At 53.5% G+C, this 26,180-nt stretch overlaps 13 protein-coding genes across 13 annotated transcripts; 6 read left to right on the top strand and 7 right to left on the bottom strand.

Moving 5' to 3' along the window:
* Positions 1-364: 364 nt before the first annotated feature.
* Positions 365-1,047, top strand: PG998_002801 (40S ribosomal protein eS26; the record flags this gene model as incomplete). The annotated part of the gene is made up of 3 exons (XM_066869619.1): positions 365-387; positions 526-756; positions 939-1,047. 3 exons carry the CDS (start codon positions 365-367, stop codon positions 1,045-1,047), a joined length of 363 nt encoding a protein of 120 aa, XP_066738034.1.
* Positions 1,048-2,579: 1,532 nt separating this feature from the next.
* On the top strand, positions 2,580-2,972 carry PG998_002800 (uncharacterized protein; the record flags this gene model as incomplete). The annotated part of the gene is made up of 1 exon (XM_066869618.1): positions 2,580-2,972. One exon carries the CDS (start codon positions 2,580-2,582, stop codon positions 2,970-2,972), a length of 393 nt encoding a protein of 130 aa, XP_066738033.1.
* An 800-nt stretch (positions 2,973-3,772) lies between these two features.
* Positions 3,773-4,750, bottom strand: PG998_002799 (uncharacterized protein; the record flags this gene model as incomplete). The annotated part of the gene is made up of 2 exons (XM_066869617.1): positions 3,773-4,222; positions 4,571-4,750. The coding sequence occupies 2 exons, from the start codon at positions 4,748-4,750 to the stop codon at positions 3,773-3,775; spliced, it is 630 nt and encodes a 209-aa protein (XP_066738032.1).
* A 1,045-nt stretch (positions 4,751-5,795) lies between these two features.
* On the top strand, positions 5,796-7,209 carry PG998_002798 (uncharacterized protein; the record flags this gene model as incomplete). Its single annotated transcript, XM_066869616.1, has 4 exons — positions 5,796-5,901; positions 5,981-6,159; positions 6,279-6,815; positions 6,886-7,209. The coding sequence occupies 4 exons, from the start codon at positions 5,796-5,798 to the stop codon at positions 7,207-7,209; spliced, it is 1,146 nt and encodes a 381-aa protein (XP_066738031.1).
* Positions 7,210-7,388: 179 nt separating this feature from the next.
* Positions 7,389-8,225, bottom strand: PG998_002797 (uncharacterized protein; the record flags this gene model as incomplete). The annotated part of the gene is made up of 1 exon (XM_066869615.1): positions 7,389-8,225. One exon carries the CDS (start codon positions 8,223-8,225, stop codon positions 7,389-7,391), a length of 837 nt encoding a protein of 278 aa, XP_066738030.1.
* Positions 8,226-8,370: 145 nt separating this feature from the next.
* On the bottom strand, positions 8,371-9,164 carry PG998_002796 (uncharacterized protein; the record flags this gene model as incomplete). Its single annotated transcript, XM_066869614.1, has 2 exons — positions 8,371-8,616; positions 8,700-9,164. The coding sequence occupies 2 exons, from the start codon at positions 9,162-9,164 to the stop codon at positions 8,371-8,373; spliced, it is 711 nt and encodes a 236-aa protein (XP_066738029.1).
* A 536-nt stretch (positions 9,165-9,700) lies between these two features.
* PG998_002795 (uncharacterized protein) lies at positions 9,701-12,208 on the bottom strand (the record flags this gene model as incomplete). The annotated part of the gene is made up of 4 exons (XM_066869613.1): positions 9,701-10,219; positions 10,280-10,942; positions 11,168-11,287; positions 11,432-12,208. 4 exons carry the CDS (start codon positions 12,206-12,208, stop codon positions 9,701-9,703), a joined length of 2,079 nt encoding a protein of 692 aa, XP_066738028.1.
* Positions 12,209-13,934: 1,726 nt separating this feature from the next.
* On the bottom strand, positions 13,935-15,560 carry PG998_002794 (uncharacterized protein; the record flags this gene model as incomplete). The annotated part of the gene is made up of 4 exons (XM_066869612.1): positions 13,935-14,453; positions 14,537-14,669; positions 14,791-15,012; positions 15,067-15,560. 4 exons carry the CDS (start codon positions 15,558-15,560, stop codon positions 13,935-13,937), a joined length of 1,368 nt encoding a protein of 455 aa, XP_066738027.1.
* A 1,028-nt stretch (positions 15,561-16,588) lies between these two features.
* Positions 16,589-17,164, top strand: PG998_002793 (uncharacterized protein; the record flags this gene model as incomplete). The annotated part of the gene is made up of 2 exons (XM_066869611.1): positions 16,589-16,657; positions 16,736-17,164. 2 exons carry the CDS (start codon positions 16,589-16,591, stop codon positions 17,162-17,164), a joined length of 498 nt encoding a protein of 165 aa, XP_066738026.1.
* A 913-nt stretch (positions 17,165-18,077) lies between these two features.
* On the bottom strand, positions 18,078-19,685 carry PG998_002792 (carboxylesterase; the record flags this gene model as incomplete). The annotated part of the gene is made up of 1 exon (XM_066869610.1): positions 18,078-19,685. The coding sequence occupies one exon, from the start codon at positions 19,683-19,685 to the stop codon at positions 18,078-18,080; it is 1,608 nt and encodes a 535-aa protein (XP_066738025.1).
* Positions 19,686-20,592: 907 nt separating this feature from the next.
* Positions 20,593-21,989, bottom strand: PG998_002791 (uncharacterized protein; the record flags this gene model as incomplete). Its single annotated transcript, XM_066869609.1, has 5 exons — positions 20,593-20,635; positions 20,696-20,964; positions 21,115-21,344; positions 21,406-21,717; positions 21,785-21,989. 5 exons carry the CDS (start codon positions 21,987-21,989, stop codon positions 20,593-20,595), a joined length of 1,059 nt encoding a protein of 352 aa, XP_066738024.1.
* Positions 21,990-23,184: 1,195 nt separating this feature from the next.
* Positions 23,185-24,791, top strand: PG998_002790 (uncharacterized protein; the record flags this gene model as incomplete). Its single annotated transcript, XM_066869608.1, has 4 exons — positions 23,185-23,436; positions 23,490-23,701; positions 23,761-24,096; positions 24,164-24,791. The coding sequence occupies 4 exons, from the start codon at positions 23,185-23,187 to the stop codon at positions 24,789-24,791; spliced, it is 1,428 nt and encodes a 475-aa protein (XP_066738023.1).
* A 753-nt stretch (positions 24,792-25,544) lies between these two features.
* Positions 25,545-26,122, top strand: PG998_002789 (uncharacterized protein; the record flags this gene model as incomplete). The annotated part of the gene is made up of 2 exons (XM_066869607.1): positions 25,545-25,708; positions 25,771-26,122. 2 exons carry the CDS (start codon positions 25,545-25,547, stop codon positions 26,120-26,122), a joined length of 516 nt encoding a protein of 171 aa, XP_066738022.1.
* Positions 26,123-26,180: the final 58 nt, after the last annotated feature.

Genomic DNA, 26,180 nt, shown 5'->3' with positions numbered 1-26,180 from the left:
ACCAGAATTCGTGGTGGGCAGCGCACAGACCGTTTCTGATTGACCGGGCTGCTTGCCCCATCAAAAGATCAAGTGCATCTTGTCTGGGCATTTTTGGCTGCCCACCACCAGTCACGTGCTAGGGTTTCCGAATTTGCCAACCCTCCACTGGTTGATGCAATCATTTGCGCAGTAAAGACCCGACCGAACTGGCTTCCCATTGGCCCCAGCCCGCCCAGCCCAAGTTTCAGTGGGGTGGGATTTTGGCAATCAGCACCACAACTCCAAGACCATTCTCTGGTCCTTAAACTCCCAGCTACACTCCATCAATCCTCCATTTCTCCTCTTCGTTTTTCCCAGTTACGAAGAATCGACAACCGCCAAAATGGTCAAGAAGAGAAAGAACAAGTATGCCTCACCGATCCCACCGCCGCCGCGTCGTCTCTGCCGCTGTCACCTCGAGGCGAGATTCGACCGGCGCTGCCTTGCCTGCATTGCCACCACCATGAGAGAACCGCCCGACTAACGTATTTTCCTCCTCTACAGCGGTCGCAACAAGAAGGGCCGCGGCCACACCAAGCCCATCCGCTGCAGCAACTGCTCGCGATGCACGCCCAAGGATAAGGCCATCAAGCGCTTCACTATCCGCAACATGGTCGAGTCGGCTGCCATCCGTGATATCTCGGATGCCTCCGTCTTCGCCGAGTACACCGTCCCCAAGATGTACCTCAAGTTGCAGTACTGTGTCTCTTGCGCCATTCACGGCAAGATTGTCCGGTACGTTGATAAAGATCCCTCAGGAGAGGGGTGCCCGCAAGGGAACAACTGCGCTCTGTTTGCTCCGGCAACCGCGTATGCACTGAGATGAACCTTGGTTGCACTACTCTCTCACTGCAGAGCCTCCTCTCCTGGTAATATTCCCCGGACGAACCCCCAATACTGATATGATGCCCATCTAGTGTCCGATCTCGCGTCGGTCGCCGCAACCGTGCTCCCCCGCCTCGCGTGCGATACAACAAGGATGGCAAGAAGGTCGTTCCCACCGCCCAGACCGCTAAGGTCGCTTAAGCGTCGCGTCAAGGGTATGGTGTCTGGCTGGATTTCGGCGTTATGAAAAAGGGAAACGGGTCACTACGGAATTCATTTTGATATGACAATGTTTCTCACATTATGACCGAGATGAATTGAGTCATTGCCAAATGGCAGAACAACACCAAAACTAGCTTCTTCTCTGATTGTCCTTATGCTCCGAATTGCCCCGGCCACGCATGATTGCTCTTCCTCGCTTCGACCTGCATCACATCTGCCAATATTAGTCCGCTTGGCACATGCGGCAAATCCTACCCTCTCCCACACCTCTGGCTTTCCACTCCACTGGCTAAGCCACACCGTGAAGTACTGGTCTCCCAGCCGCCAGTCCTCGACATATCTATCTGCATTGGCATCGAACGTGTGGCAAGGTACTGGCCCATGTTCTGTCTCCCCTACCCATAGTAGAGCATCGAAGCCCATTGAATTCTAGACCTTGTACGAAGTAGTGTTCCCGCCATAACCGGTGCCCCAATCAGACAAGCTATGGTATCCACGATCGCAGAGCTTACCCACCACCTACATTTGGTCTTCAAGAATCAATTGCCCGTCTACCCGTAACCTCTCTTTTTGGAAGAGACCCGCATCGTCAACCCCAGCCCTTTACTTGCGATTATTTTACTAAGGCCTCTAACGTGAAGTGTCTATTAAGATTCAATTATTATGTTCGGGTCCGGCTTGTTCCTGTCCCAACCTCCACCGTCGTTGCGACTCCGCGGCAATCGACCATCGTTAGTGTGTAACCCAATTGGACGCGAGATTGCGGGACAGACTCGAGCGTCCGAGTGGCGCGTAAATTCGCCCTCCTCGGCTGCCGCATGAAGCAGCATCGGCGGATTGTGCTTTGCGTGGTGTGTTGTGATTGTTGTTGTGCGAGAGGTCCCCCAAGACGGAACGGCCATGGAGAATGATTTACAGACAGGGGTTTCCCCGCAAAGGCAGAGTTTCCCCCGTTCGCGAAACGAGATATATCTCCGGCCCCGGCCCCCCCCCCCCATGATGCCAAAAAGCACTGCCATGTAACCTCGCAAACAGGATTTGGAGCGTGCGCGACAGGCCACTTGCTTGACTCGGCCGTGTCCTGCCAATTTCCAAGCCCGGTCTCGTACGCGAAAGGGGACGGCAGTGGTCGAATCCCTGCCTCTGCCTGCGTCTGCTTCCGCCTGTTCATCGTGCCGTGTCGACAATGTTGACAAGAAAGACAGACGTCAATGCTGCCACTGCAGCGATAGGGATCATGTGAAGGTGCATCGGTCTGCCAGGGGCGCTTCCATGGCCTGTCCCCGCGTTCTCGTATTCGTGCATCTACTCATGAGAAATGTAATCTCACTGCATCCTTGGCTCGTTTATAAAAGGGTGCATGTTCTCAACCATCTTACGCTCGTTTTTGGTAGAGATCCAAGCCCACACACATCCATCATCTCCCACAGATCCTGTACAGACCACAGCACCAGACCGACTCCCGTCACCCCACCAATAATCAATCAACCTCTCTCCCCCACACGCCCAAGATGCAGTACCTCGCCCTCTTCTCGTGCCTCCTCGCCGCCGCGGCCGCCTCGCCGGTCGACGTCGTCGAAGCCCGGCAGACGGCGCCGGCGCCGGCCAAGTGCGCCGACTGGGGCACGGGGTTCGGCGGTAGCCCGCTGCTGGGCGCGACAGACGCCAACGCCAGCCGGTGCTGCATCTACGGCGAGTCGACGGCGCTGTGCTGCCGCAACGACCCGGCCCTGGCCGCGGACCCCTACTGGAAGAACGCGCTCGAGTGCTCCAGCCCCTACTGGGCCAGCGCCACCACCTTCAGCCGCCTCTACGTCTGCAACGTCGACTCGGCCCGCTTCTGCACGGCGCTGTGCGAGGACGTGCCGTGGCTGTACGACTCGCCCAGGAACTGCACCAAATAAGGACAAGATGGAGAGCTGTTAATTAGGGGATACGATGGGTCGGGGTGGTTGGGTGGTGCGAGCGGTGGCGTTCGTGGTGTTGAGTGAGGCGGAAGGGTGGCGCGGAGATCAGCAACATTGCGGTTGTATAGTGCCTGAACCCATAATGCAACTTAATATAATTGGTATTTAATCATTTGTCGGGTGTCCGCGGAATAATGAACTGACAGCTGCACGATGCAGTCCCAAATTCAATTTCAAGAACAACCGATATCTTGTCGTAACAAGAGACAAGAAGATGCCGAATAAAGAAATAGAACTTATATTCTTCTACTCCCTCCTAATTTTCTAAAATGTATGTTTTACTCTATTAATCTAGCCCCTTAATACTCCTCGCAGCAAGTCCTGGATCTGTCCCGTATCTCTGGAGATCTCAGCTGCCTGGGGCAGGGTCGAGTCTTGTTACCGGCGTTTCCTGGTCTGCCACCGCGTGCTCCCTGATGACCCATGGCTGGTGAATTGACTCACCGCCTTATCATTGTTGATTATCCCAGGAGAGTGGATTATCCCAGGAGACTGTGGCCCCAGCGGGTAATGCGATGGCGCGTACATGGAACCGGTATAGAATGTCCCGTGACTATTGGGTGAGGCTAGACCACTGGCAGTCTTGGTGGCCAAGGACACGACATCGAATGGCTTGGCCAGCAGCCCAATATAGGTGGCCGGGGTGAACCAACTGTGCCGCGACGTGACGATGCTCCCATTACAATGACTTGGCCCTTGATCTCCAGCTGCAAATCGAGTTCGGCAATGGCGTAGAATTACCTGGCCGCCTCTTCTTCGCTGCGGACCGTCTTGTGGAGGATGGGCTTGTTCTGCTGGCTCATGGAGGACACGATCCACATGGCGATGACGCGGCCAGCCACGCCGGCAAACAACACGAGGCACAGGACCATCAGGGCGATGCTGATGGACATGAGCGTCGACGAGGCGAACAGCGCCGTGCCGAATGAGTAGACGGCCACACTGCCTGTCTTGGCGACGACCTGGGCCGCCGCGTGGACCGGCGAGATGCCTTGGACGGAGGTGACGACATAGAAGCAGGTCCGGGGGTACGAGGTGGCGGCGTGCGAGACGCGCAGCCGCTGGTTCATGACGGGGCCCGCCTTGATGTGCTCGAGCGCGTTGGCGTAGCGCGGATCGGTGATCTTGCGCAGCGTTTCGTCCAAGATGAGCCCGCTGGGGGTGCGCGAGACCCGGATGGTCCAGCTCTCGGTGAGAGGGGCGGCGACAAGGTGGTCGAAAATGGCCACCGCGGTGACCAGGCAGTACCAAAATCACATCCACGGCCACGTCTGTTTCCTTGGGTTAGCAACAAATTCGGGAAGACGGAGAGGGATGAACAGGGGTAGAAGCGGAAGCAATGGAGGTGGCACTTACGCGACACCACCACGTGATAACAGACCCTCGCTGGGCGTAGTACATCGGGATGAGGATCGCTACGACCAAGCACACCTGAACCCCCATGGCCGACCAGATCCTCAAGTACGTGCCGGCGTCGCTGTCGTCGTCCGCCCGCCGCCTCACTTCTTCCGCGAACTTCTGGGCCCCAGACCGACCTTCGAGGTGTTGTTGTTGTTGCTGTTGTTGTTGAAGTCGAGCTCGCCTTCTTCTTGGTCGACCGACGTGGCCTGCTCGGGCGCCAACGTCGGCACAGGGGAGAAGGGGATCGTGTTCGCCGCGGACACGGCCCTGGCGTAAGAGTCGAGGCTGCGCAAAACGAGTGTGGGCTTGGCCATCTTAGTAGCCACTGCCCGGATTCGAAGGCAGTAATCGGAGAAGACATGGGCTGCAGCGTCCGCCATGGGAAACTTCGCATTCCGGACTGTCATACATGACGACGAAAAAGACTCGATATTCCGATGGCGAGAAGCGGTGTTAGCAGAAGAGAAAGAGAGAGAGAGAGAGAGAGAAAGAGAGAGAGAGAGAAAGAGAGAGAGAGAAGCAGTCAAAATCGACGTCGTCGACATGGCAATCCCTGTAGTGATGTATGGAATATTGCTAAGGGCTTCCTAAAATTATACACACTACTAACATATATATCATATCATGAACAACGGCGCAGCATGTAAGCAGTCATTGGACAAGGCTGGCCAATAGGAGATGCTGAGATAGCGATGAAGGGTACCCGTAGGACTTCGCAGAAGGATATTCAGTGCCAGAGTCAGGCGAAACGACCCTCAACTCAAAAGGACTATTTCATCTGCCACGATGGACTGTGTCTGGGCCATGACAGCCAGGATCGGACACCTTACAAATGGAAACCCCCAATAAAGGGTATCGCTATTAAACAGCGCTGAATGTCAAGATAAGGCCGGTATACAAGCCCAAGGAGCCTAAACCAGCGTCAGCGGTTATGTCGTAGGGGCAGGCTGTGAAGATAGCTCCCCTCATTGGCCGCCCTCTCTCTCTTACAGGCCTTTCTTGATAATCGTCCGAGCATTACCAATCCAGCCCATAGCCCACGGCCGACAACGAAGTCGTTGGAATGCGTGCCGTCGGGGGCCGCAGGCCGGGGGTGGTTCGTGGCTAGCGTCGCGCTAAACGCATTGGAACGGGGCGTTTCATGCTGAGCTGGACCCTGAAAAAACTCGAAGACCCAAAAGCCAACGAGCCAACGAAAGAAATAGTGGCGCATTTGCCTCCCCCTTTTACATCTGATCGGGTATCCCTAGTTCTTATTTATTCCCTTGTATCCCTTGGTCCTTATCCAAAAGCTTATTCCACGTATCTCACTCATATCCCCTCCCCCAACCTCAACAAAATCCACAACGACGACCCATGATGGCGCAGGTCATCGTCGACCCGAACCACACGAGAGCCGACAAGCTGGTTCTGGAGAGCCTGGCCGCCGACATCGAGCAATGGTCCGAGGGAAAGTCGGCGACGGGTATGTGTGAATTGAGCGAAACGGGTGAAATGGGTGAAGAGGCTCTGTCCCAACTAACGTCTTGGCCCGCCAATCACAGGGTCGCAAAAACATGCGCACAACGTGGCGGTCATGGACAACATCAACAACGCCAACCACAAGGACTTCGAGCCGGCCATCTTCAACTCGTGGGACTTCCCGCAATTGCAGTCGAAGCAATTGAACCGCTTCCTGCTGCGGCCGTACACGCGGCTCGCGCAGCGGGTGGTGCGCAACAAGGTGGATGTAGTCATGTTTACGCACCTGCTCCTCTATTTTTCCACGTCGGTGCCTAGCGCGCTGTTCCTCTTTTCGGCCACTTCTCTTGGCTCCACGGGCTCCTCCACTTTGTCATGCAGATGTCCTACACCGGCACCTACACCCTGATGATGCACCAGCACATCCACGCCAACGGCATCCTGCAGAAGACGCTGCCCTGGTCCCTGCTCGACTACCTGTTCCCCTACATCACCGACCCGCTCATGGGCCACACCTGGAACTCGTACTATTTCCACCACGTCAAGCACCACCACGTCGAGGGCAACGGGCCCGACGACCTCTCCTCCACCATTCGCTACCAGCGCGACAGTGTCTTGCATTTCCTGCACTACTTTGGCCGCTTCCTCCTCTTCGCCTGGCTGGAGCTGCCGCTGTACTTCTTCCGCAAGGGCCGTCCCTTCATGGGCGCCAAGACCATGTTCTGGGACGTCGGCAACTACGTCACCCTCTACTTACTGTTCCAGGTCAACCCGCGCGCCACCACCTGCGTCTTCCTGCTCCCGCTGGCCCTCATGAGGCTCGGGCTCATGGCCGGCAACTGGGGACAGCATGCGTTTGTCGACAACGAGGAGCCGGACTCGGACTACCGTTCCAGCATCACCGTGATAGACGTCCAAGTAAGTTTTTCTCCAGACACTGGCTCCCCCCTCGCTATGTATACTAATTGCCCCTCTCACCCGGCTCCAGAGCAACAGACACTCCTTCAACGATGGCTATCACACATCGCATCATCTCAACCCGCTGCGTCACTGGAGGGAACACCCTAACTCCTTCCTGAAGACCAAGGACACCTATGCGTCCCAGGACGCCATTGTTCTTCACAACATTGACTACATGATGATCACCATCAACCTCTTGCGCAAGAACTATTCCCACCTCGCGAAATGCATGGTACCTATCACTGAAGCGCAGATGGCCATGAGCCTGGACGAGCGTGCAAAGTACCTGCAGAACCGGACGCGCCGGTTCACTGAGGAGGAAATTCAGGCCAAATTCGGTAAGGCTCAGTAGACGTGTCTATAGATACTTAGATCGCTTTACATATAGAGGAATCGGGGTAGGAGCTATTTGCTTATGCTCCCCAGCCGCAGGCTCACCAATTACCAATCTTCAGCCCTAATTACTATCCCTGCCTCTATGATGGGGGGGCAGTACTGGATAAGTTCAAGGAGCCCCGGGCTGTATTTCTACTATATTGTAACCTGAAGGATCCGACCTCCTTTCCGTAGGGAGCCCCTGAAGTCACCCCCATTCGAGACGTAAATCGACTTCCCATCGTGCGCGAGGGCAGCCGAAGTGGGCTCCGCGAGAAGCTGGGCGAACTCGTCCCCGTCGCCGACCAGAAGAGTTTGCACGCCGTCCAGGGTCACCTTAAAGACAGACGAGGAATGTGTCGCAATGTAAGCGTTGCCGGCGCGGTCGAAAGTGAAGTCGTCGTAGATGTGCGCCGGATCCGGGCTCCGCGCCAACACCTCGAATCCCCCCACGCGGCGGCCGTGCTCGTCGATGCGCATCCGCACAAAGGTGCCGCGGCTGGAGTTGGTGAAGTAGAGGAAGTCGCCGCGGACGCGCAGGCCGTTGATGCCGATGGGCGGGACCGGGTACGAGGCGTTGTGAGAGGCGCGGGGGCTGAGCACATCGTCCTGGAGCAGGACGCCGGCCTCGCGCTTCTGGGTGTCGATGGTCAGGATGCGCCCGTCGATGGAGTCGGCGCTCAGCAGGATGTGCGGGCGGTGTGGCAGCGAGGTCATGCCGTTCATGGTCGCTGTGTTGGGCACGGGGATACTGTCGATGACCTTGCCATCGGGGATGGACACGATGTAGACGGCCATGCTGCCTCTTTCGAAGGCGAACGATGTGTGCAGACCGCCGCTGACGGCGTACAGCTCCTCGCCCGGGCTTCGTTCTGGGAGCGGGGATATGCCGGTTAGAGCAGTGACCCTGCTGTCGAAGGTTACGACCAGTTGCGCTTGAGGCGCCGCTGCTTTGGGGTCCAGGGTATACAACAAAGCTGTGGGCGACTTCATCGTAGTAAGCAAGAGGTTGCCGTCGCGTAAGACATGCAAGTTCTCAACGAACTCGACAGGAAAGGTGTATATGGACTTGACGATTGGAGGAGTGCTGCATATACTGGCACCTGCTTCGGGGGATATTGTTAACTATAAGCGCTGCCTATTTGGCTAGAACACGCTGACCCATGTTCACCATGTCATCATTCGACAGAGTGTTCTTCTGAAACCCATTGACCGCCTGGTCCAGCAAAGCTGCTGCGATATCGTGCAGCTCAATGTTGGGAAGACCCGGCACAGTTCTCACGTCCATGCCAGGCCCGTGAATCATCCCCGGCTTGGCGATGCAAGCCACCACTCGATTATTCGATTGGTCCGCGTAGTCAAGGATCTGTGCTTCGAGCGCACCCTGTACAGGGGAAGAATAGCAAATTTCAGTGAATGAATGGGATTATGTTGGCAGGAAAGGCTATCAGATGACTGGCTACGTACGCGCAAGAGTCCCACCTCGGCAAGGCCAAAGTCAGTGAGTTGCTTCACCACGTGCGAACGGTCGCGCGGGGCAAAGTGGCCGCTCATGTACATGAAGCGAAGGGGGGCTTTCTGATTGCCGACAGGCCGCACCTCGGTCATGGTGTGGAGGGCCGTGAGCGTGTAGTCCCGGGTGATCCGTACGACCTCGTCCCACGACGTTTCCTTCATCTTGGACGGGGTGATTGCGATCGTCCAGATGCAGGCGTCGACGTCCCCCAGCTCTTTCTTGAGGTCAGCGGGGTAGCCGGTGAGGTCTTCACAGACGACCGACTTCAGCTTGCCTGAGGTGCTGGATGATCCTTCGGGCAGTTTGGTTTCGCGGCGGCTGAGCCCGACGATGGAAGTCACGGCGGGGTTTTCTAGGGCCTGGCGGAGTAGCTCGGTGCCGACGAAGCCGGTTGCGCCTCCGATGACGAGCTTCATGGTGAAGATATGAATGATCTCGAAATAAGGTCTATCAGGTGTGGTTCAATGACAGTTTGGAGCGAGCGTATGGTTAACCTATATGAAAGAAGTGTATTTCCAGACAAATTCCCACGATGTAATCACCCTCGCCCAGCACACAGGGTTATATGCTGTTGCCTGCATTTCGTGTAACCTAAATTATGTTGTTATGCAATAGCTTGTCATGCAAGGAGTGACTGCGAAACGTCAACCCTTCGATTGCGCCTTGGAAGGATATTCCGGACGTGCCTATTGGCGGAGCAGTTGCCATGCACAGCCACCTGCATCATTTCAACCCCGAAGTTGCCGGTATCGTATTCAGTCCCTTGTGAATTCAGCCAAGTTCGACGAATCATAGCCCATGATCACCAGTCACCGAGAAGTGGAAATAAACAGACGAAACCCGAGTCTCCTTGCGATGTATCCAAGCATTCTCGAACCCTAACTCCAGACATACAATAAGATGTCACTCGGTCGCCTATGCCGCATGTTGGATGATAAAATCGCTCCTTGCTTCATGGGGCAGTGCTTGGTCTCGGTTGGCGACTTTCCAAGTCTTGATCCAAGGCGGGAGAATCATTCTCTCGGCGGACGTGAGCACGCGCATCTGTTCTCGCTCGTCGAATTGTGTTGGGAATATCCTGTTCAGTGGAAGAACCCTGGATCGTGCTGTCTGGCTCTGGCTTGGCGTCTTCCGCAGGAGAATCGTCAGCAGCACGAGCCGCCAACAGCGGATGCTCGGGATCTGAAATATCGAAAGGGGCTAGCAAGTCTTCCGATTGCGTAATTGGGATCTTCTCGTTGCAGCGGCTCCAGTGCCCGTAGCCGAGCTGATCATGCGCCACACGATGCAGCTGAATAGCTGTGCTGCCTTCCCATTCTAGATATGCATACTTGTTGTATCGGGCGCGCTTTTGTAAGCAGCGCAGGGAAGGCTCGATCAAAAATGATGTTACAATAATGACTGCGCCCATCGAGTAAGTGAGCGCAAGACCAAAAACACTGAAAGAGGTATACTGTCCATTCCGAATTTTCTGCCTCGCATATTAGCCAGGGTAAATGACAATGAATGTGTTCATCAGAGTTGGTATTACCTGACTATGGCATAGATCCCATTCGTAGTCAGTGCCAGGCTTATATATCAAGTTCTGTATAGCCGGATCAGTGCTCCCTTGAGCTGTGCGGACGAACGCAGCTTGAAGCCCAGCCAAGATTATAGACCACCATCGGGTGACATCAAGCTGCCACTGATTCTTCTGCAGATCTGACATGACACCTTCTGATAGAAAAGCCGTGGATGCGAGTGAGGCGGGGCCAAGTGTGGCAACCACCGCTGATAACGCTGTTTCGGTCACGAAAAGTGTGAAGTATGTCCATAAAAAGAGAGCAGCCAGCCTCGATTGAGGTAGTGGCCTATCAGGTTCCAACTCCTTGGTGGTCAAATTAAACAACGGAGCCGCGCTGTAAAGGGCGTCTAGGGGGCTGCCCAGACTCCCGCATTGACCTTGGTCCCGGTCACGACACCATTGGAATTGCTCGACACATCCTAACGGTGACACTGCCTCATCCGGCCGATAGCTGTCTTGCTGGAAAACATCAATATTGGTTTTTAAACGGCCTGCAGGAACAGTAGCTCTGTACCAGTCGTCATCGGCGAGTGACATGAATTGGACTCCGTTTCCTGATAAAAAGATCAATGACACATCTCCGTCGCTCCTCATGACGGATGGGTCAGGGTAAAAATCAGAATTTCTTTCCTGGATAGAGCCATTTGTGAAAGCGAAGGATCGTGTGCTGTGCGTTTCGATTTAGCATGAAGCTACTTTTGCCGAAGAAAAAGGAAATGAAGGAAAGGTCGGTGGTGAAGGCCAAGCTATATAGCTAGTACGAAGGTAGCACGCGACATACCTGAGTAAGAAGTTGTTGTTGTTTAACGTTGATTTAGGTCCTTCCGCATACTGCGTTTCAATATCTGGAGTCACGTAGGTGTAGTTGGGAGAACTGGTGTTCAGTAAATTCAGTGGTCCATAGTTGTATGCGGTAAAGTTTCGGTCAAGTAGCGTAATGTTACCTGTATGCCCTGCGGTATCGAGCGGAGCACACTAATGAGGGTGAAAAAGAAGTCAGCATAGTACTGAAAAGATTCTGTATTGGCATAAAGTGGCATATAAAAGAACGCCAATGGAAAAGAAAAGAGTAGGTAGTGGAGGTAGTTTATAAAAGGAATACACAAGTAAAGGTCTCACCTGTAAAACATATCGAACAGTTAATGCTTGATCCTCGCCAGTATTTAGTCCAAACATACTACCACTGTGCATATGGCCAGTATCGAGTCGAATGTTGGAGTTGTTACGTCGACAACTCCCAGCTGCAAATGGGCAAGGCGCTTTGTAATCAATTGCTGTGGTAGGAATCGCCCTCGTTACGAACTTGGAACACTCAAGAAGGCTTGAGCTTTGATTTGAATAACATTGCTGTGCATAATTCGCTACACTGTTTATCGTTGAAGCCCAATAGGCTGATCGACTACCCAACGCGGATGGGAGGTCGTTAGGTGTACTCAAAGCGGTGATTATCCCGCAATCACTGCCCTTCAGAAGGACCTCACCGGTTGTTGAGATTTGTGAAGAGAATCCGCCTGCCACTGTGAATGCGCCGATGGAAAGAAGGCTGAAAAGTGCCACAGGTAGTATTCGTGACCATAAATGCGAGGTCGAACGGCGCCATGCCCACATCAGGCGGATGAAGGCTACGAGGCCTGTCTCTGGGGAGGACGAGTTGCAGAGTAGGGCCTGTCTCTGGTGGTATATAGTATCGCGTGGGGACCAGGCTGAATAGTATTGGTGAAGTATAATAGCAAATATCCTCCAGAATCTCGAAGCAACGAATGGGATGAAGAGTGCAGTAAATGCAATGAGAAAGTTACCGTGCTCTCGGGTTAGGGTTAGGGTTGATCCCATAACAGCAGATCCCCGTGACCAGTTAGTCCAAAAGCCTAAGTAAACTTGTTCATTTGCGTCCATGTTGTACTTAGATTGGTGTGTGATCAAGACTATGATGGTAAGAGTCCAGACGAGATTTAAGAGATGCCGTAGAAGCGGGTGCCCTCGAGAAGTACAGGAGCTCGCAGTCTGCTACATCTCCAACCGGAATTTCAAGAGGCGAAGACACCGACACAGAGCTTTATAAAATGCCATTCAAGTGCAGGAATTGCCACAAGAAAGCAACAACCACGGCTAGCTAACGGCCCCAAGCTAAGCCTTGACAAAAATAGCCCCGAGACTTGCTATTGAAGGGTACACAACATCGTTGAGCGACCAAGCAAATCAATGGACGGGGGCGGAGGACTGAAATCTCGGGGGCCCCGTGTGAGCATGGGCACACAAGCCTTGTCTGGGCTTGCCAAATATATAGCAGGTCTGTAGGGTGGGTAAGGGGGCGGCAGAATAAACAATGTACCACAACACCATTCGCGGGCAGCCTTGTCGCTTGTCTTGTCGGAGGCGAGGCACCTCTCAACTCCTCTGCCTAAAATTAGTAATCCAGGCGTAAACATGTGATATCTTGGGAATGACACGTGTGGGGGCCAAGCCTGAAATGCCCATAACTCCACGCGTTAGACATCGGGCCTACTTACTTCGCCTAATGTGAGTTGCGCGAGCAGGTAAAGAAAGGCCTGTTGTCATTGAGAGATGTGAATTCGATTGAGAACACGGAGAGGTTTTGGCCCCCTGCACTTCGGATGGTGGCCCCAAGTAGACTTGCAACAAGGAGTCACACGCAGTAAAAGTACGGCCATATCTCGGAAGCAAATCGCCACTATTGGTTACGGCACCTCTCAGAACGCAATGCAATATTGACTTCGTGACACCTTGGATGGAAGAACCGAGAGACGGGGCGCCACCAAGCAGAGACAACCTTCTGCCTAATGACATTTCAGAAAGGTCGTAGCCTCGACGCCGTGGCATACTCGAGCTCTAATTAGTCCCTAGGTAAGTAATGATGTAGTTGGCCAAAGCTCTACCACCCACTCCAACATAGGCTGTTGAACCAGCCCTCTCAGGGGCTAGGGGTAACACTGCCGCGCGAAAGCGCACGATCGCACGTGACCACCTCTTCGCACCTAGAAGGGAAACTAGCTGTGAGGCCAGTATCACACATAACATAGAAGAGACAGACAAAATCAATATACTATTATTTCTCACCACCCAACGACTACGTATATACGTACGAAGACTATCCAACAGAGCCCTTTCTTTTCCCTGTGTTGAGATACTCTTCCTTTTCAAGTAATTGAATACAGGTACACGGTCGCATGGTTTTCAATTCGCCAAGGGGCTAGACCCCGGAGGTATAACAACGCTGCCTCAACTACAAATGGCATTGTCTGTCAGCCAATCAACAAACTCCGTTTATCTCTGCATCAGCAAAGCCAAGATTTTCAACTCCTGGAGCATCTTCCATAACGACAAGGCCGATCTTTCGGCCATATGATAGGTTGAAGCGGCTTCTGACGACGATTTACGATGGCATGGCCCTGATCGATGAAAAGTAGGGCGAGACGAGTCTATCCAATGCTGTATCTGAATTACCGCTGAGATGGGTCCGCATAGAGGCAGATACAATGCGAGGATTAAAAGTAAAACTAAAAGAAATGATATACGAATGTACAAGGCTCTTTCATCTGCGTTGCCCATCTTCATTCTCCGGAATCAGATTCTGCAACTCGACCGGTGTCTCTCGGCCCTTTTAGATCCCCTCAAGACAGCCCGCACACACCATGGCCGTCGCCGGCGCCTGCTGCTCCACCAGGAACCCAGCCGCCAGATTCAGCAGTTTCCAAGCGGCCTGCAGGAAGACCAGGTCGGCCACAAGAACCAGGAGGACAATCTTGCCCCAGCTCTTCTTGCGTAGTATCGAGCACGTGTACTGCTTGTATATGGTAGCGCTATCCGTTCCCAGCGGGCCCAAGTCCGACTTGAAGGCATCCCAGGTCTCATTCAGGGGGACAAGCTCCTTTGAAGTATTGGTTGGTGGCGGCTGAAGGCTGGTGAGGAATGCGAAATCCTTATGCCAGCGAGAATATCGAGAGAGCACGCCACCTGGCTGCCTGTTGATGTTGCTTTCCTTGCCGCTCAGGAAGTAGCGCAGATCTTCCTCTTTCAGTAGCATGTTCGGTACGTCAGGGCTCCCTAGATCTACTACCAGAAAGGAGTGCATGACTTTTGCAAAGTATGAAGCTTCGGTTAAAGCCAAAGATATGTTATACTGTTTGCTCGGTTCGCCTGGTTAGATATACCATCTGTCTTACTACCGATAGCTAAGGAATATTACATGGGAATGAGCCATACCTTAGGGTTATTATATAGGTCATGTAAACTCAGGTTCATTTCTTCCTGCCACATCTTATGGGCAAACGGGTGGGCTTCGAAGATCGGATTTATATAAAACTCGAAACTATGGAAGTCGACGTCATGGATGCTCCTATACCTCGATTAGTCAAATAGCTATTACACCTTTAAGGGATAACGTAAGGAATAATAAAGGTGAAGTACAATAAAGGTGAGGATACTTATTATTCGTTTGGTCGAACTTGAAATTAAACCTTCCCCGATTGAAGAAACTGTTTTTCTTCTGTCTGAAATGGCCCTTCTCGCCCAGCACTTGTAAGAGGCTGAACCAATAGGTATTGAGCAGCTGAGCGCCCCACCAGAAACTCGCTTTGCTATCACGGGCGATGATATAGCCCCACCCGTCTTTAGCTACATCCGTTTTCTTCATGATAATATCAATTTTCGCCGGGCCGTCCTCGGTGTGGAAAACGCAACTGAGTCCTATATCAGTATCCAAGTATAGCATCACGAGGAGAACGTGAACGTACGTGGCTTTACCTTCGAAGTATGAATTCCCAGCCCATGAGATCCACCACGTAGGTGGCTCCGCCATGTCGTCCTTCGTAAGGCTAATAACGACACTGGTTGGGTGGCAGTCGAGGGGGTTGTTGAGGTAGAACACCGATTGGTCCATGTCGTCATCATTATTGGTCTTGGGGTTGTGTCGGTACACTTTTTCCACTGTATATAAGAATCCCCTATTGGTCGTGAAGAAGAGGCTACCGACGGAGAGCTCGAACGGCTGGCACTTGGGCTTCAAGTTGTCGCCGTCCCACCATCCGAAGGGCGAGTGCGGACCCTCTTCCCTTATGGTTTGGTTTGGGTCAATGGAGGTTTCTAGTTTCATGTCGTACGCATTGGCGGGGAAGTTCATGAGAGAAAATAGAACAGCTAGCACGAGGCCGCCGACGATGACGAGAGGAGTGAACCATTGGAATGGGTATGGCCTGCTGACAGGGTATGAGAAGCGGTAGAGACGCATTTTTGGTTGGTGGAAATATAGATGAACCGATATTGTCAACGATGCTCCACCTCCACGTTCAGATTTCTAAGTGGCCCTGAGGGGAATAAATAAGGAAAGACATGTGTACATTATTAAAACGATGGGCTTTGTTTTCTGCCCGGGCGTCTTGGCTCTTGACCGGTCTAGCCAGCTTGCCTGTGTGGCAACGTAGTCTTACGCAGATCCTCGCTGCAAGGCATTTTTTCACAGCGGAAAAGAGTAAGCAGCCTATGAATTGCTAGCAAAGCTCTGTGTCTCTGATATTTTGGGAACGTGGCGCTCTAGTCGGCTGAGGAGGTTAACAAATGTGTTTGGGCGGCTACCGAGCCTGCCGCAGGAACACGCCAGTGGCTGCTCCTTAGGCGAAATGTTGGCCTCTTCAAAAAGAAAAAGAAAGGCACATAGGGGGCCGATTCTGCATACCTGACCTAAGAAAGTGCATTAATGGCAGCGGGGAATTAGGTTCACGTTCAGGGTTACGCATGGCATGACTATCAATTGCATGTGGAAGACCCTTCTGCGTTTCTACGCCTTGATACCAAGACATATATACTAGTTGCGATAGAATCTCGGAGTTTATAAGACCCTTCACATTGAAAAGGAATCACATGATAAAAGACATGTATCTTTGTATTATTCTATTAAAAACGCGATGTTCTTATCCTTGACATTTAGTGTCAGCAACCCATACTTGGATGCGATAAGACTTAATACGACAAATTCCTCAGGTACTGTTTGTGTATACCAAGTTGAAGCCCCTCCCACTTCCTATTCCAGAGTGTGACGCAATGCACAACACTGACTGATATGACACACAAGCCCGCCAGGTAGGAGCGGAGCCACGTGCAATAATAAACCTTCAAGAATGATAGCCATCGAGCATATCAGAGTTTGAATGACCGCCGTCTTTCTCTCGTGCTGGCTTCGGATGTTGAATAATGCAGCCAGTCGTTGTTGTGTTTAAATGACCACCGTCTTCCTCTCGTGCTGATGTCCAATGTTGGATAATGGAGCCGATCATTTTCGTAATTCAGACCATTGACCACAGTTTTCCTTTGCCGGGTAGCAGGGCGCGGGTATATGGGCGACCGCACAATAACGACGGGAGGTGGTCTGATGGGCTCCTCGACCAGTGACTCGATGGCCATGCACAGCTCCGCGAACGTGCGGCTGTTCTTGACGACCTCGAGGCTCTCCTCGGTGAAGCGGGCCCGGAACAGGGCCTCGTGGTGGGCGTGCCACAGCTGCGCGCGCTGCGCCATCCAGATGCGGACGAAGATGTAGCACTTGTACGCGATGAGGCGCTCCTGGGTGACGAGGCGCTCGGTGGTTCCCTGGGCGCCGCCCACCGCGAGCTTCTCGAGCGTCAGGTCGTACGGCGCGTCGGTGAGCGTGCCGGGCGTGAACTTCTGCCAGATGATGTTGTCGGGCAGGGAGCTCTGCAGACGCGGGACGACGCCCGGCACGGCGCAGTGGACGGCCTCCTGCAGGAAGGCTTTGAGGGTCGCGGGGCTCCAGCCCGACTTCCAGTGCAGCGGCAGCATGGCTTCTTCTTGGGTCGAGCCGCACGCCTTCGTGCCTAGGACGCTGCGCATCTCCTTCTCCCACTGCGTCTCGGCTGGGGCTCTCATGTTTGTTTGGGTGACGTGAACTATGACGGTGGATGTCCGTATTATGAAGTGTTCGTGGCAATCCAGTAGGCAATTGGTTGTTGTTGAATGCTGCTGTTGTAATGATGAAGTTCGTAATGCCAAAACTGACTGATACATTACAACATAGGAGACGTTCAGAGGGAGCGAGCCCGGCTGTTTATATACGGGACGGATAGCGACCGGAGAAAGGAGCAGAGATGCAACCATTTTCACGTCGGAGATAGTTTGGGGGTTGGCTCATTTTCGCCATGTCGGGCTGTTATCAAGGTTTTGTTCATCTATGGGAACTATACTTGCTCAATCGTTTTTGAGTTTAGAAGAAAATGGACGTGGTGGTCCCCATATCTGAATGTCAAAATTTTAATTGGCGTTGATTAGAAATAGGCAAAGATATATCCAGCGAGAAGAGACACCGGGCCTTTCTGTTCACAGTGAAATCGTCTCAGTAGCGCTCGTCAACGTGTCTGAGTCTCCCATCCCCCTTTTCTAATTGTCATTAATAGTTCCAAGAACCACTTAGACACGAACAAGCATCTGCATCATTGATGTGATTGCTTTCCATGGATCGCCCTCTCCGAGTACTGGTACCCGGCGGTTTGTGCAGAGGAAGCTGCGCATTCGCGCGCAACCGTAGATCCATTGTGGTACTGATGGGCCTCGGAGTCTTGTTGCACGACAGTGCTATCTTCTTCGATTACTTTCCCCTTTTCTAGAGTAGGTCTTCATTATTATTTATTTACTCGATACTATCTCTTAATTTGCCTTCTGCTGCTAGTTGTTGCGACGTCGACGTGGCCGCGTTGACCCAGAACCTCGTCAACCTGGCTCGACGTTACGGGGCCATTTACGAAGACATCGTGACAGGGTTCTGCACGACAGGGTACTTAGGGAAAAATGGCTTATAAACAGACTGGCAGCGGGCGTTGTGCTCAGACGTTGACCCGGGGATCCGGGATAGCTCATCGCCAGGAACGCCAAGCTTGGCCAAGGAGCCGTTGACGGGCTTCACCCGCTCCCAGCCTGGACCGCCCGCGGGGTTCTTGATCCACGCCACGAACCAATCGTTGGTTGCATCTGCCAGAGCCTGCTGCTCGGCCGTGACGCCCGACAAGGCCTTGAAGCACTCGTTGCCCCCGAAGAAGAAGGGGATCTCGGTGCCGTGGGTGGGAGCCGTGCCGGGAACACCGACGACGTTGTCATACGCGCCAAAGAACCGGTATTCCCACGTGGCCTGTTGTTCGCTGCGCAGATCGACGAAGAAGTCGACGGGGCAGTTGAATCGCGCATCGCCGTACTGTGTCCCGCTCATGAGCGATTCGCTCGCAAAGTCGGCACGGTTGTAAGCACCGACCAGTGCAGGCTTGGGGATGTGCGCACTGTCGGCATCAAATGTGCTGAGCCACTTGGAAAAGTTGCCGTTCTCGGCCGAGTACACGAGAGAAAAGATGTTGCCTTCACCGTTCGAGTTGCCAGTCAACAAGGGCACGTGGGAGGGATACGCCCCGGCGGCGAATCGGGCAGGGTAGTCGGAAAAGCGGTTGATGTTGTCGATGACCGGGGTGAACCAGGTGTTGGACGTCGCGTTGAAGAACGAGGACTGAATGTCGAAGATGCTGACGTTACGCAGACACTCCAGTTGGCCGGGACCGGTTCCACAGCCTACCTCGGCCGCGACGACGTCGAGCGCCACGTTGGTCGGCGCATAGGCGGGCCCGGAGATGGCGTTGGCGCTCATCTGCACGGCGCCCTTCAGCCACGTGTCCGGGTGGTTCCAGAGGTAGTGATCCACATGGACCGACCCGGATGAGTGGCCACCGAAGACAATGTGGTCGGGGTCGCCTCCGAAGGCTGCGATGTTGTGGCGAACCCAATCAAGTGCCTTTTCGACATCCAAGATGCTGAAGTTTTGGCTTTCGCCGTCCCCTCCCAGCTCGGCCGAGTTCGGCGAGGCCCAGATGCTCTCGCGCGTGTTGAAAGTGACAAAGATGGCGCCCTTGCGCGCAAAGTTGTTGCCCTGGAGTTGGGGGTTGCTGCTGGACCCGGTGACCATGGCGCCGCCGTACATGTAAACGAATACCGGCAATCGGGTCCCCGCCGACGGAGCCCAGACGTTGAGGTTCAAACAGTCCTCATCCTGGCGACTATACGAAGTGCCCGTGATGGCTTGAGGGCACGTCGGCCCGTAGGACGTGGCATTGAATACGGCAGACTGGTTTCCCTGGGGCAAGGGAAGGTCTTGAGGGCGTTTCCATCGGTTCAGGCCCCCGGTTGATTGGGCAAAGGGGATGCCCAGAAATACCGAGTTGTTGTGGGAGTCTAGGAATCCCTGGACGGTCCCTTGTGGCAGAACCGCGCGCGGCGTCCTGGTGCTGGAGGGCGGCTTTGCGCATGGCGATGCAGCAGCAGCGAAAGAGAGGCCAGCAGCGAGCTGCAGTAGCTTAGACAAGATCATGGCTGTTGGATCTTGGGTCGAGTCTCCAAAGCTACAGAAGGGAAGAAGAGTTGCAGGTCGGATGGAAGAAACATTTTTAAAGCCTGGAGGTAGTCACTCGAGGCCCAGGCCTCTTGAGGCAACACAGCCGATACGGGCAAGGTATAGAGTGGGACTGAGAGATTTGCAGCGATGAAGCAGTAAGCACTAATAAGTCAAGGACCCTATACGTGTGGCCCGTGCTGCTCAACCAATCAACCTCTATGCCATGTGGGAATCTACCCCTGTGAGACGTCTGATTAGGGCCTAGTTCTGATAGTCTAGTATTAGTAGTGAATTATGCTTCGGACCTCGACCTAATTAGAGCTGGGAGCATACTTCTCATCCTTGTTATACCATCTAGGTACCTCCTTCACTCAAACCGACCAACAGGAGTAGCTCCGTCGAGATCGAGAGGGAACTAATGAAGAGTAGCGCAGAGCTCTCAGAGGCCATTAACTCGATGTTCAAATGGTATTTCCAGTCCACGGTCTGCATGGTTTATCTGCAAGATATGGACGTGAGGACGAAAGCCCAAGACTAATGGGGGGAGTTTCCTATCCCGGACGACTGCCGTTGGTTTATTCGGGGTTGGTGTCTACAAGAACACTGGTCGCGCGTGAACCGGAAAACGGCGGCGGTGAATGACTAAGCCGCAGACGGCGCCGTTAAAACGGAGAGGGTCCCACTATTACTTGCAATGGGGTTTCTCCTCTCCCCCGGCTGAGCGCGCGTGGAAACGAGAAGTGACATGCACCATCACGCTTGCTTATAGCATGTATCAATGCGGATAGGCCATAGAAAAGTACTAGTCGGGAGTTTTAATCATCTTATTTAGTAACAATCCATGGAGACATTGCGCTTGTTCCCACTCCTTCTCCTCCCTTATTTATGAGATGTTACCGAAGAATACCACCAGGACCGCTGCGTATCTATGATAGGTCAGTTCATCTGCCCGTGTCCTTGTCTTTAGTCTCCAGTCGGATACTCACCCTGCCGCCGCCGCGAAGATCTCGTGGCGCTTGGCCTTGGTGAAGAGCGACAGCACGGCCGAGAACACCAGGACGAATACGATAACAATCCCGATGCTTATCGTGTACAGCCTGTCGCTGGGGCTGTCTTTCAATAAGTTATAGAGAACAAGGATGGGCAGGACGAGGAGGGCCAGTAGCACCATGCACAGGATGGTGGTGTTGAAGCAATCCTTGCGGGCTTTGCTGTAGTAATGCAAGTCGGGATCGTTTGTCTTCTCCATTTCACGCTGTAGGGTTCTCATATTAGAAACTTCCAACACAGTTTCACAGCTAGAAGTAGAGATACCTTTGTGCAGAATATTTTCTATGAGTATATGAGGTTAGTAATCATCCCATTAATCACATATAGTTAGGGGTAAAGTATCCAAGAGGCTTACCTGGAGCAATGAACAGTGGAAAGTGCGAATTAGCCTCTCAGTGAAAGAGTCCAAAACCGCCATCTCTCTTCCGTCTCGTAGAGTGATCAGATCTTCTTTCTGATAAATGAAGCCACGCTCCTCGTCTACCAATAGCTTTCTGTCGAACAACTGTGATTCGACACTATTGCGGTCTCTTCCAGCTGGTTTGTTGAGGGAAACCATTTGTTGCGCCTTGATAACCCAATCATCTGATAACATTGTCATGAGTGCTTTGAGCCTCGTTACTGTCGTAATAGACACGATACGTACCGTACTTTCCTAGAACCTCCTCAATCTCATCCAATATCTGGGTTCGTGTCAGCGCCGTTGGCACTTTCTCGGTCACTGCTTTGCATGCCGCCTCGTCAATGTCCCTGGACCAGAGACGCTTCCTACTTGTCTCACTCTCTTCGGCATCTTCATCGTCGAGCTCGTCCAGCAGGTCCTCCAGCGCTCGCAGCTTGTCTTGCAGTCGGAGAAGCGTACGTGCGTGTAGATACCCGAAGCGCCGATATATCATGAAGTTCTCGTCGCTGTCGAGGAACGTTGCCACCGACCGGTAGCTCTGCTCCTTGTAATCCACTGAGATAAGAGCCAGTCTCGTTAGAAACGACTGAAAGGTTACTCCCGCAAGTTTGATTGGACATACACTTTCTACCAATTGGCTCCCTCTTGGAGTCAGGGGCTTTCTTCTCTCCCATCCACTGCTTCCAATTGAATGGCGGGATTGAAATTCTTCTCGTGGGCGCGATCTTCAGGCTTGGTTGAGAAGTAAGCCCTAACGTTGTTCCAGTATATTGGCTACCATGTAGACCTTTCTCCAATTCGGGACAGTCAGAGATAGGGGTACCCATGATAGTACAACGGTGATTGAGACTGTAATGATGGTGGAATTACTCATGGAACCAACTTAAAGGACGGTATGGATTGATTGTATTGTCACAAATAAAGGTGGGCTTTGAGGTCAACTGGTGCATTTATCTCCTGTTTATACCTCGATCCAGGCAGGCCAGAAATCAGGCTATGTAGGACTATTGCAGTCATGCAAGAAGCCGTGCGCATCATGACGGGCGCATTCAAGGAGGGGTAACACATAATAAGCCCCAATCATGCACTCTTCTTCACCTTCTTTTGGGGCACCCACACCCCATTGCTGTACAGCTTATCGTTGGTGGACTTGATTTGGTACACAAATGACCCGTCCTCCTCCTTCTTCACATCTGCGATTTTAAACGCCGCGTACGCTTCACCCCCGGGGAGGCCTAAACCAGACATCATTGCCGGCCTTGTATTTCGGCATTGGCTGTCGTCGACTCGTTAGCACCCAACTACCGATGCTGCAATGCTCTCTGGACGTACGTCTGTCGGGTTGGCTGAGCTGACACGGTGAGATCGCTTCTCGGGGGTTGGAGGACGCTACGTGGCGGTCAGCAATAGCCTGCCGGGCATATGTGTAAAAACCTCCCCCGCCTGCCTACCTGCACGTCGGAGCTCTGCACGTCGGGCATTTTCGGGGGCTGATTGTCGACTGAGGGAGAGAAATCCAATTGAGAGATGAGCTGTCAAATGAGATCAGGTGAAGGGAACGCCTAGGGAGAAAGCCTGTGGCGAGGCAGATTTAGCTGATTTTAAGGACGGCAGTTGCCCTGTTGCAGGACGAGGCTCTCAGGCTTACCTTACCCCCTCCTATCCCTGGGTGTCGGCTGCAGGAAAATACGACGCCATTGGAGAATTCCTCACAGCCACCATGCAGGATTGGCCAATAATCGACCAATGCCACCCACCCTTCTCCTCCGTCTTATTGAAGTTCCATAATCTTCTAAATCCACCTCCCGGGGAGCCTTACCGCAGTTCCCCCAGGGCTTAGGCCTAGGCCTTTGAATAGTAAGCAAATGAGGTTTCTGTGTTTGGATATATAACGTCAGTGAGCCGTTCCTGTCCATCGCCCCGTTACTAGAGCCACTAAGACCTGACTTGGTTGTACCTGAGCCCTCCAGAGGAAGGGGCAGAGATCACCTCTGATTGTCCACTCCAATGACCAATTGCAGGATGGCCTCGCTCAGGAGCCGTCACGTCTCGACCCCAAGGTCGCTCCCTCAACTACTACTGCAGCCACATGACTCCCAGGACTCTCGGACCAAGGATTACCAAGATGCAGATGAAACACACGACTCGAAACTCAAGGCCCTGTGGGACAGTGAGATGGGGGACCTCCACAACGAGTATACCCCCTACACCAAGGTGTCTGTTCTTCTGCTATCCTGGGATAAGGAGATCGATGACCTGAAGACTGATAAGGAGGTAAATGGCCAAACACCTTCTGAGTTTGGCTACCAGTAGCTGACGTTACCAAGGTCACCGATCTGGAGAATCTGTTCAAGAACAAGTTCATGTTTGAAACGACCAGGCAGGTCTTGAAGAAGGATGACAAATCGCCTCAAGCTCAAGTCAACCACTACCTCGCCCAATTCGTCTACGAGAACGACAACACGAACACCATGTTGATCATATACTACGCTGGGCACGGCAGGCCAGGCAGTGACCGAGGGAACCTGAGACTGACGCCGTACGTACTTATAACTTTTATCATGCTTGACCGTGAGCCTGAACGTCTCTAAAAAACAGGTCGATCTCGCTCCCGAGCAACGGCGAACTCCATGAAATCGTCTGGGAGTCCGCCGAGTCCAACATCCGGGAGACAAAAGCAGACGTTCTCGTCATATTCGACTGCTGCCACGCCGGCGAGCTGGAACGCAACGTCAGGGGCCACTGGCAGCACCGCGCGTTCGAATACCTCGCCGCCACGTCGGCCAAGTCGACGACGCGCAAGCCAGGGCCCCGGTCCTTCACCCGGGCGCTCATCTGGTCCCTGGACCACCTCGTCAAGACGCGCGCGCACTTCAGCACGACGGAGCTGCTCCGGACCATCCACAACGACGCCCCGCGCTTCCCGCGGAAGCAGTGCCCCCGGCTGTCGGAGGGGCAGCTCCCCCGCGCAGCGGAAGATCATGATCGCGCCGCTGACCAGCGAGGCCAAGACGAAGGCCGCCGCCACCGAGGCCGCCACGTCCCAGTCCCAGCAGAAGGATAGCGACGACGCAGATGACGGCTCGGCGAGCGGGGAGAGACGGCACGACTTCCTTCTCCGCTTCGTTTTCGACTGCGAAATCACCGAGGAGATGCTCAAGACCATCGCCAGCCACATGAAGGACCTCATCAAGAACGGCGAGATCAACGCAAAGGCCGTCTCCTGGGAAGGCAGCAACGGGGTGAACTACCGCGACGCCGTCCTCACGCAGCCGTGGCTCCGCCACTTCGCCAGCAGCCTGAGCCGCATGCGACGCGGCGGCGAGCGGTCCCCGGCCCAGGAGGCCGCCAGTCTCCTGAGTGCGGGGTCCGATGCGCCCTCGTCCCCGAGGTCGGAGATGTACGTCGCCACTCCTACCCCTGAGCCAGCCCGCCTGTCCGCCGAGGTGGAGATTGGCGAGGACCAAGGCGCGACGACCGAGAAGCCGCCTGTTCTCCTCGAAACTGGGAGGGCTACAACAGAAACCGCCCAACGGAGAAAGTCGAAACGAAAACGATACAGCCACGAAGATGGTGCTAATGAGTCCTCCACTGGCCACAAGCGTGGCAGGGTTGGTAAGACAGGCTAGCCCTTGAGGACCTTCCTGCTAAGTCGAAGAGCATAGTCATTCCCTCTACATAGCATAAAGGAAAGGTGTATATGCAGTTTGATCTAAGGAGATTGGCGCCATTCACGCCTGTGGCCGGTTAGCAGCAGAGGCCAGGGTTTTCCTTATTATTGACTAGCGTTCAGTTTCTAGGGGGTACAACCCTCGTTTTTCGGAATCCTTAGAGGTTACTAGGAAGCATAAACTTCCTTGTGATAAAGGGAAGCTCGTAAGTATTCAGAGTTTTGGTTCTTCGGTAAATGTAATTCAGGGGTCGATACAGCCACATTGATAGCATAAAGATAAGTGCTTACATAATTAGCGGCACTTCGCTATTGATTGATTATAAATAAGGAACATAGGTTACTATAATATCACGGTGATCCTTCTCTATTCGCTTGAGTACCCGACAAAGGTCAGCATAATATTTATATGGACATGTTCACGCCGTCCGCAAAACAATTGGCTCACTCTTATGACACATACTGGACCTCCGAGGGCAATTTCCGCACGTAAAACGTTTGCTCGGTGGGCAGCCGGGGTGTGCATATGACCAGAACGAGGTTCCGAAGCAGATATCCACAGCGCACAACAGAGACTCCGAGTGATGATTTATCTCTTAGATGTTCCACAAAGACCTAGGGTCCCTAGATCTCGAGCCTCAGAATAGTAGGACCTAGTGTTTACTGTCCCGCCGACACGTTCCACGTTGCCACTAGTGTCGTATGGAACAATATGGACATGTACCCGGGTAACACGGCACTGCACTACGTGACTATGCTACAATCAGCAGACCTTGTCGAGCTTCTGCTGGCTCGGGGCGCGGATCCGAACCGGAAGAATACTGCAGAGGGACGTCCGCCGTTTTTCAACCGGCTTGCGCCCCATAATCTCGATCTGTTCGTCCAATACGGGGCCCGTCTGGACGATGCGACACCCTCCTGCACATAGCATCACGCAGTTGGAAAGCGAGGGACTTGGTGCGTCAGCTGCTAGCACGCGGCCTCGGCAGCGACCGCCCAAGCGGCAAGCAGCAACTGCCGCTGCACATTGCGGCCAACTGTCTCGCCGGGTGGAACAACACCTTGGGCTTCGGGGGCTTCCGCGACGCACTCCCAGCCCAGGACGACATGATGCGGATGCCCCAACAGGACACCGGCGGTGCGGGAGGAGATGGCGACAGCAACGGCGACGACGTAGACATGATGCAGGTGCCGGACGAGGCGGGCGTCACGCCCCGCCAAGCGCTGGCCGGGGCCGAGAAGGAGCGCCGCCAGGTTAATTATAGATATATTTTAATAAAATTAATATAATAGTTAAAATCTGATAAGGTTATATACTATCAAGATCTATAAGATAGGGGTTAGCTAC

The sequence above is a fragment of the Apiospora kogelbergensis genome (assembly GCF_038363985.1).
Source record: "Apiospora kogelbergensis strain CBS 113332 chromosome Unknown utg000001l_segment0_segment0, whole genome shotgun sequence".
Lineage (NCBI taxonomy): Eukaryota > Fungi > Ascomycota > Sordariomycetes > Amphisphaeriales > Apiosporaceae > Apiospora > Apiospora kogelbergensis.
Note: the sequence above shows the minus strand (reverse complement) of the source record. Positions and strands in the feature narration are given on the sequence as shown.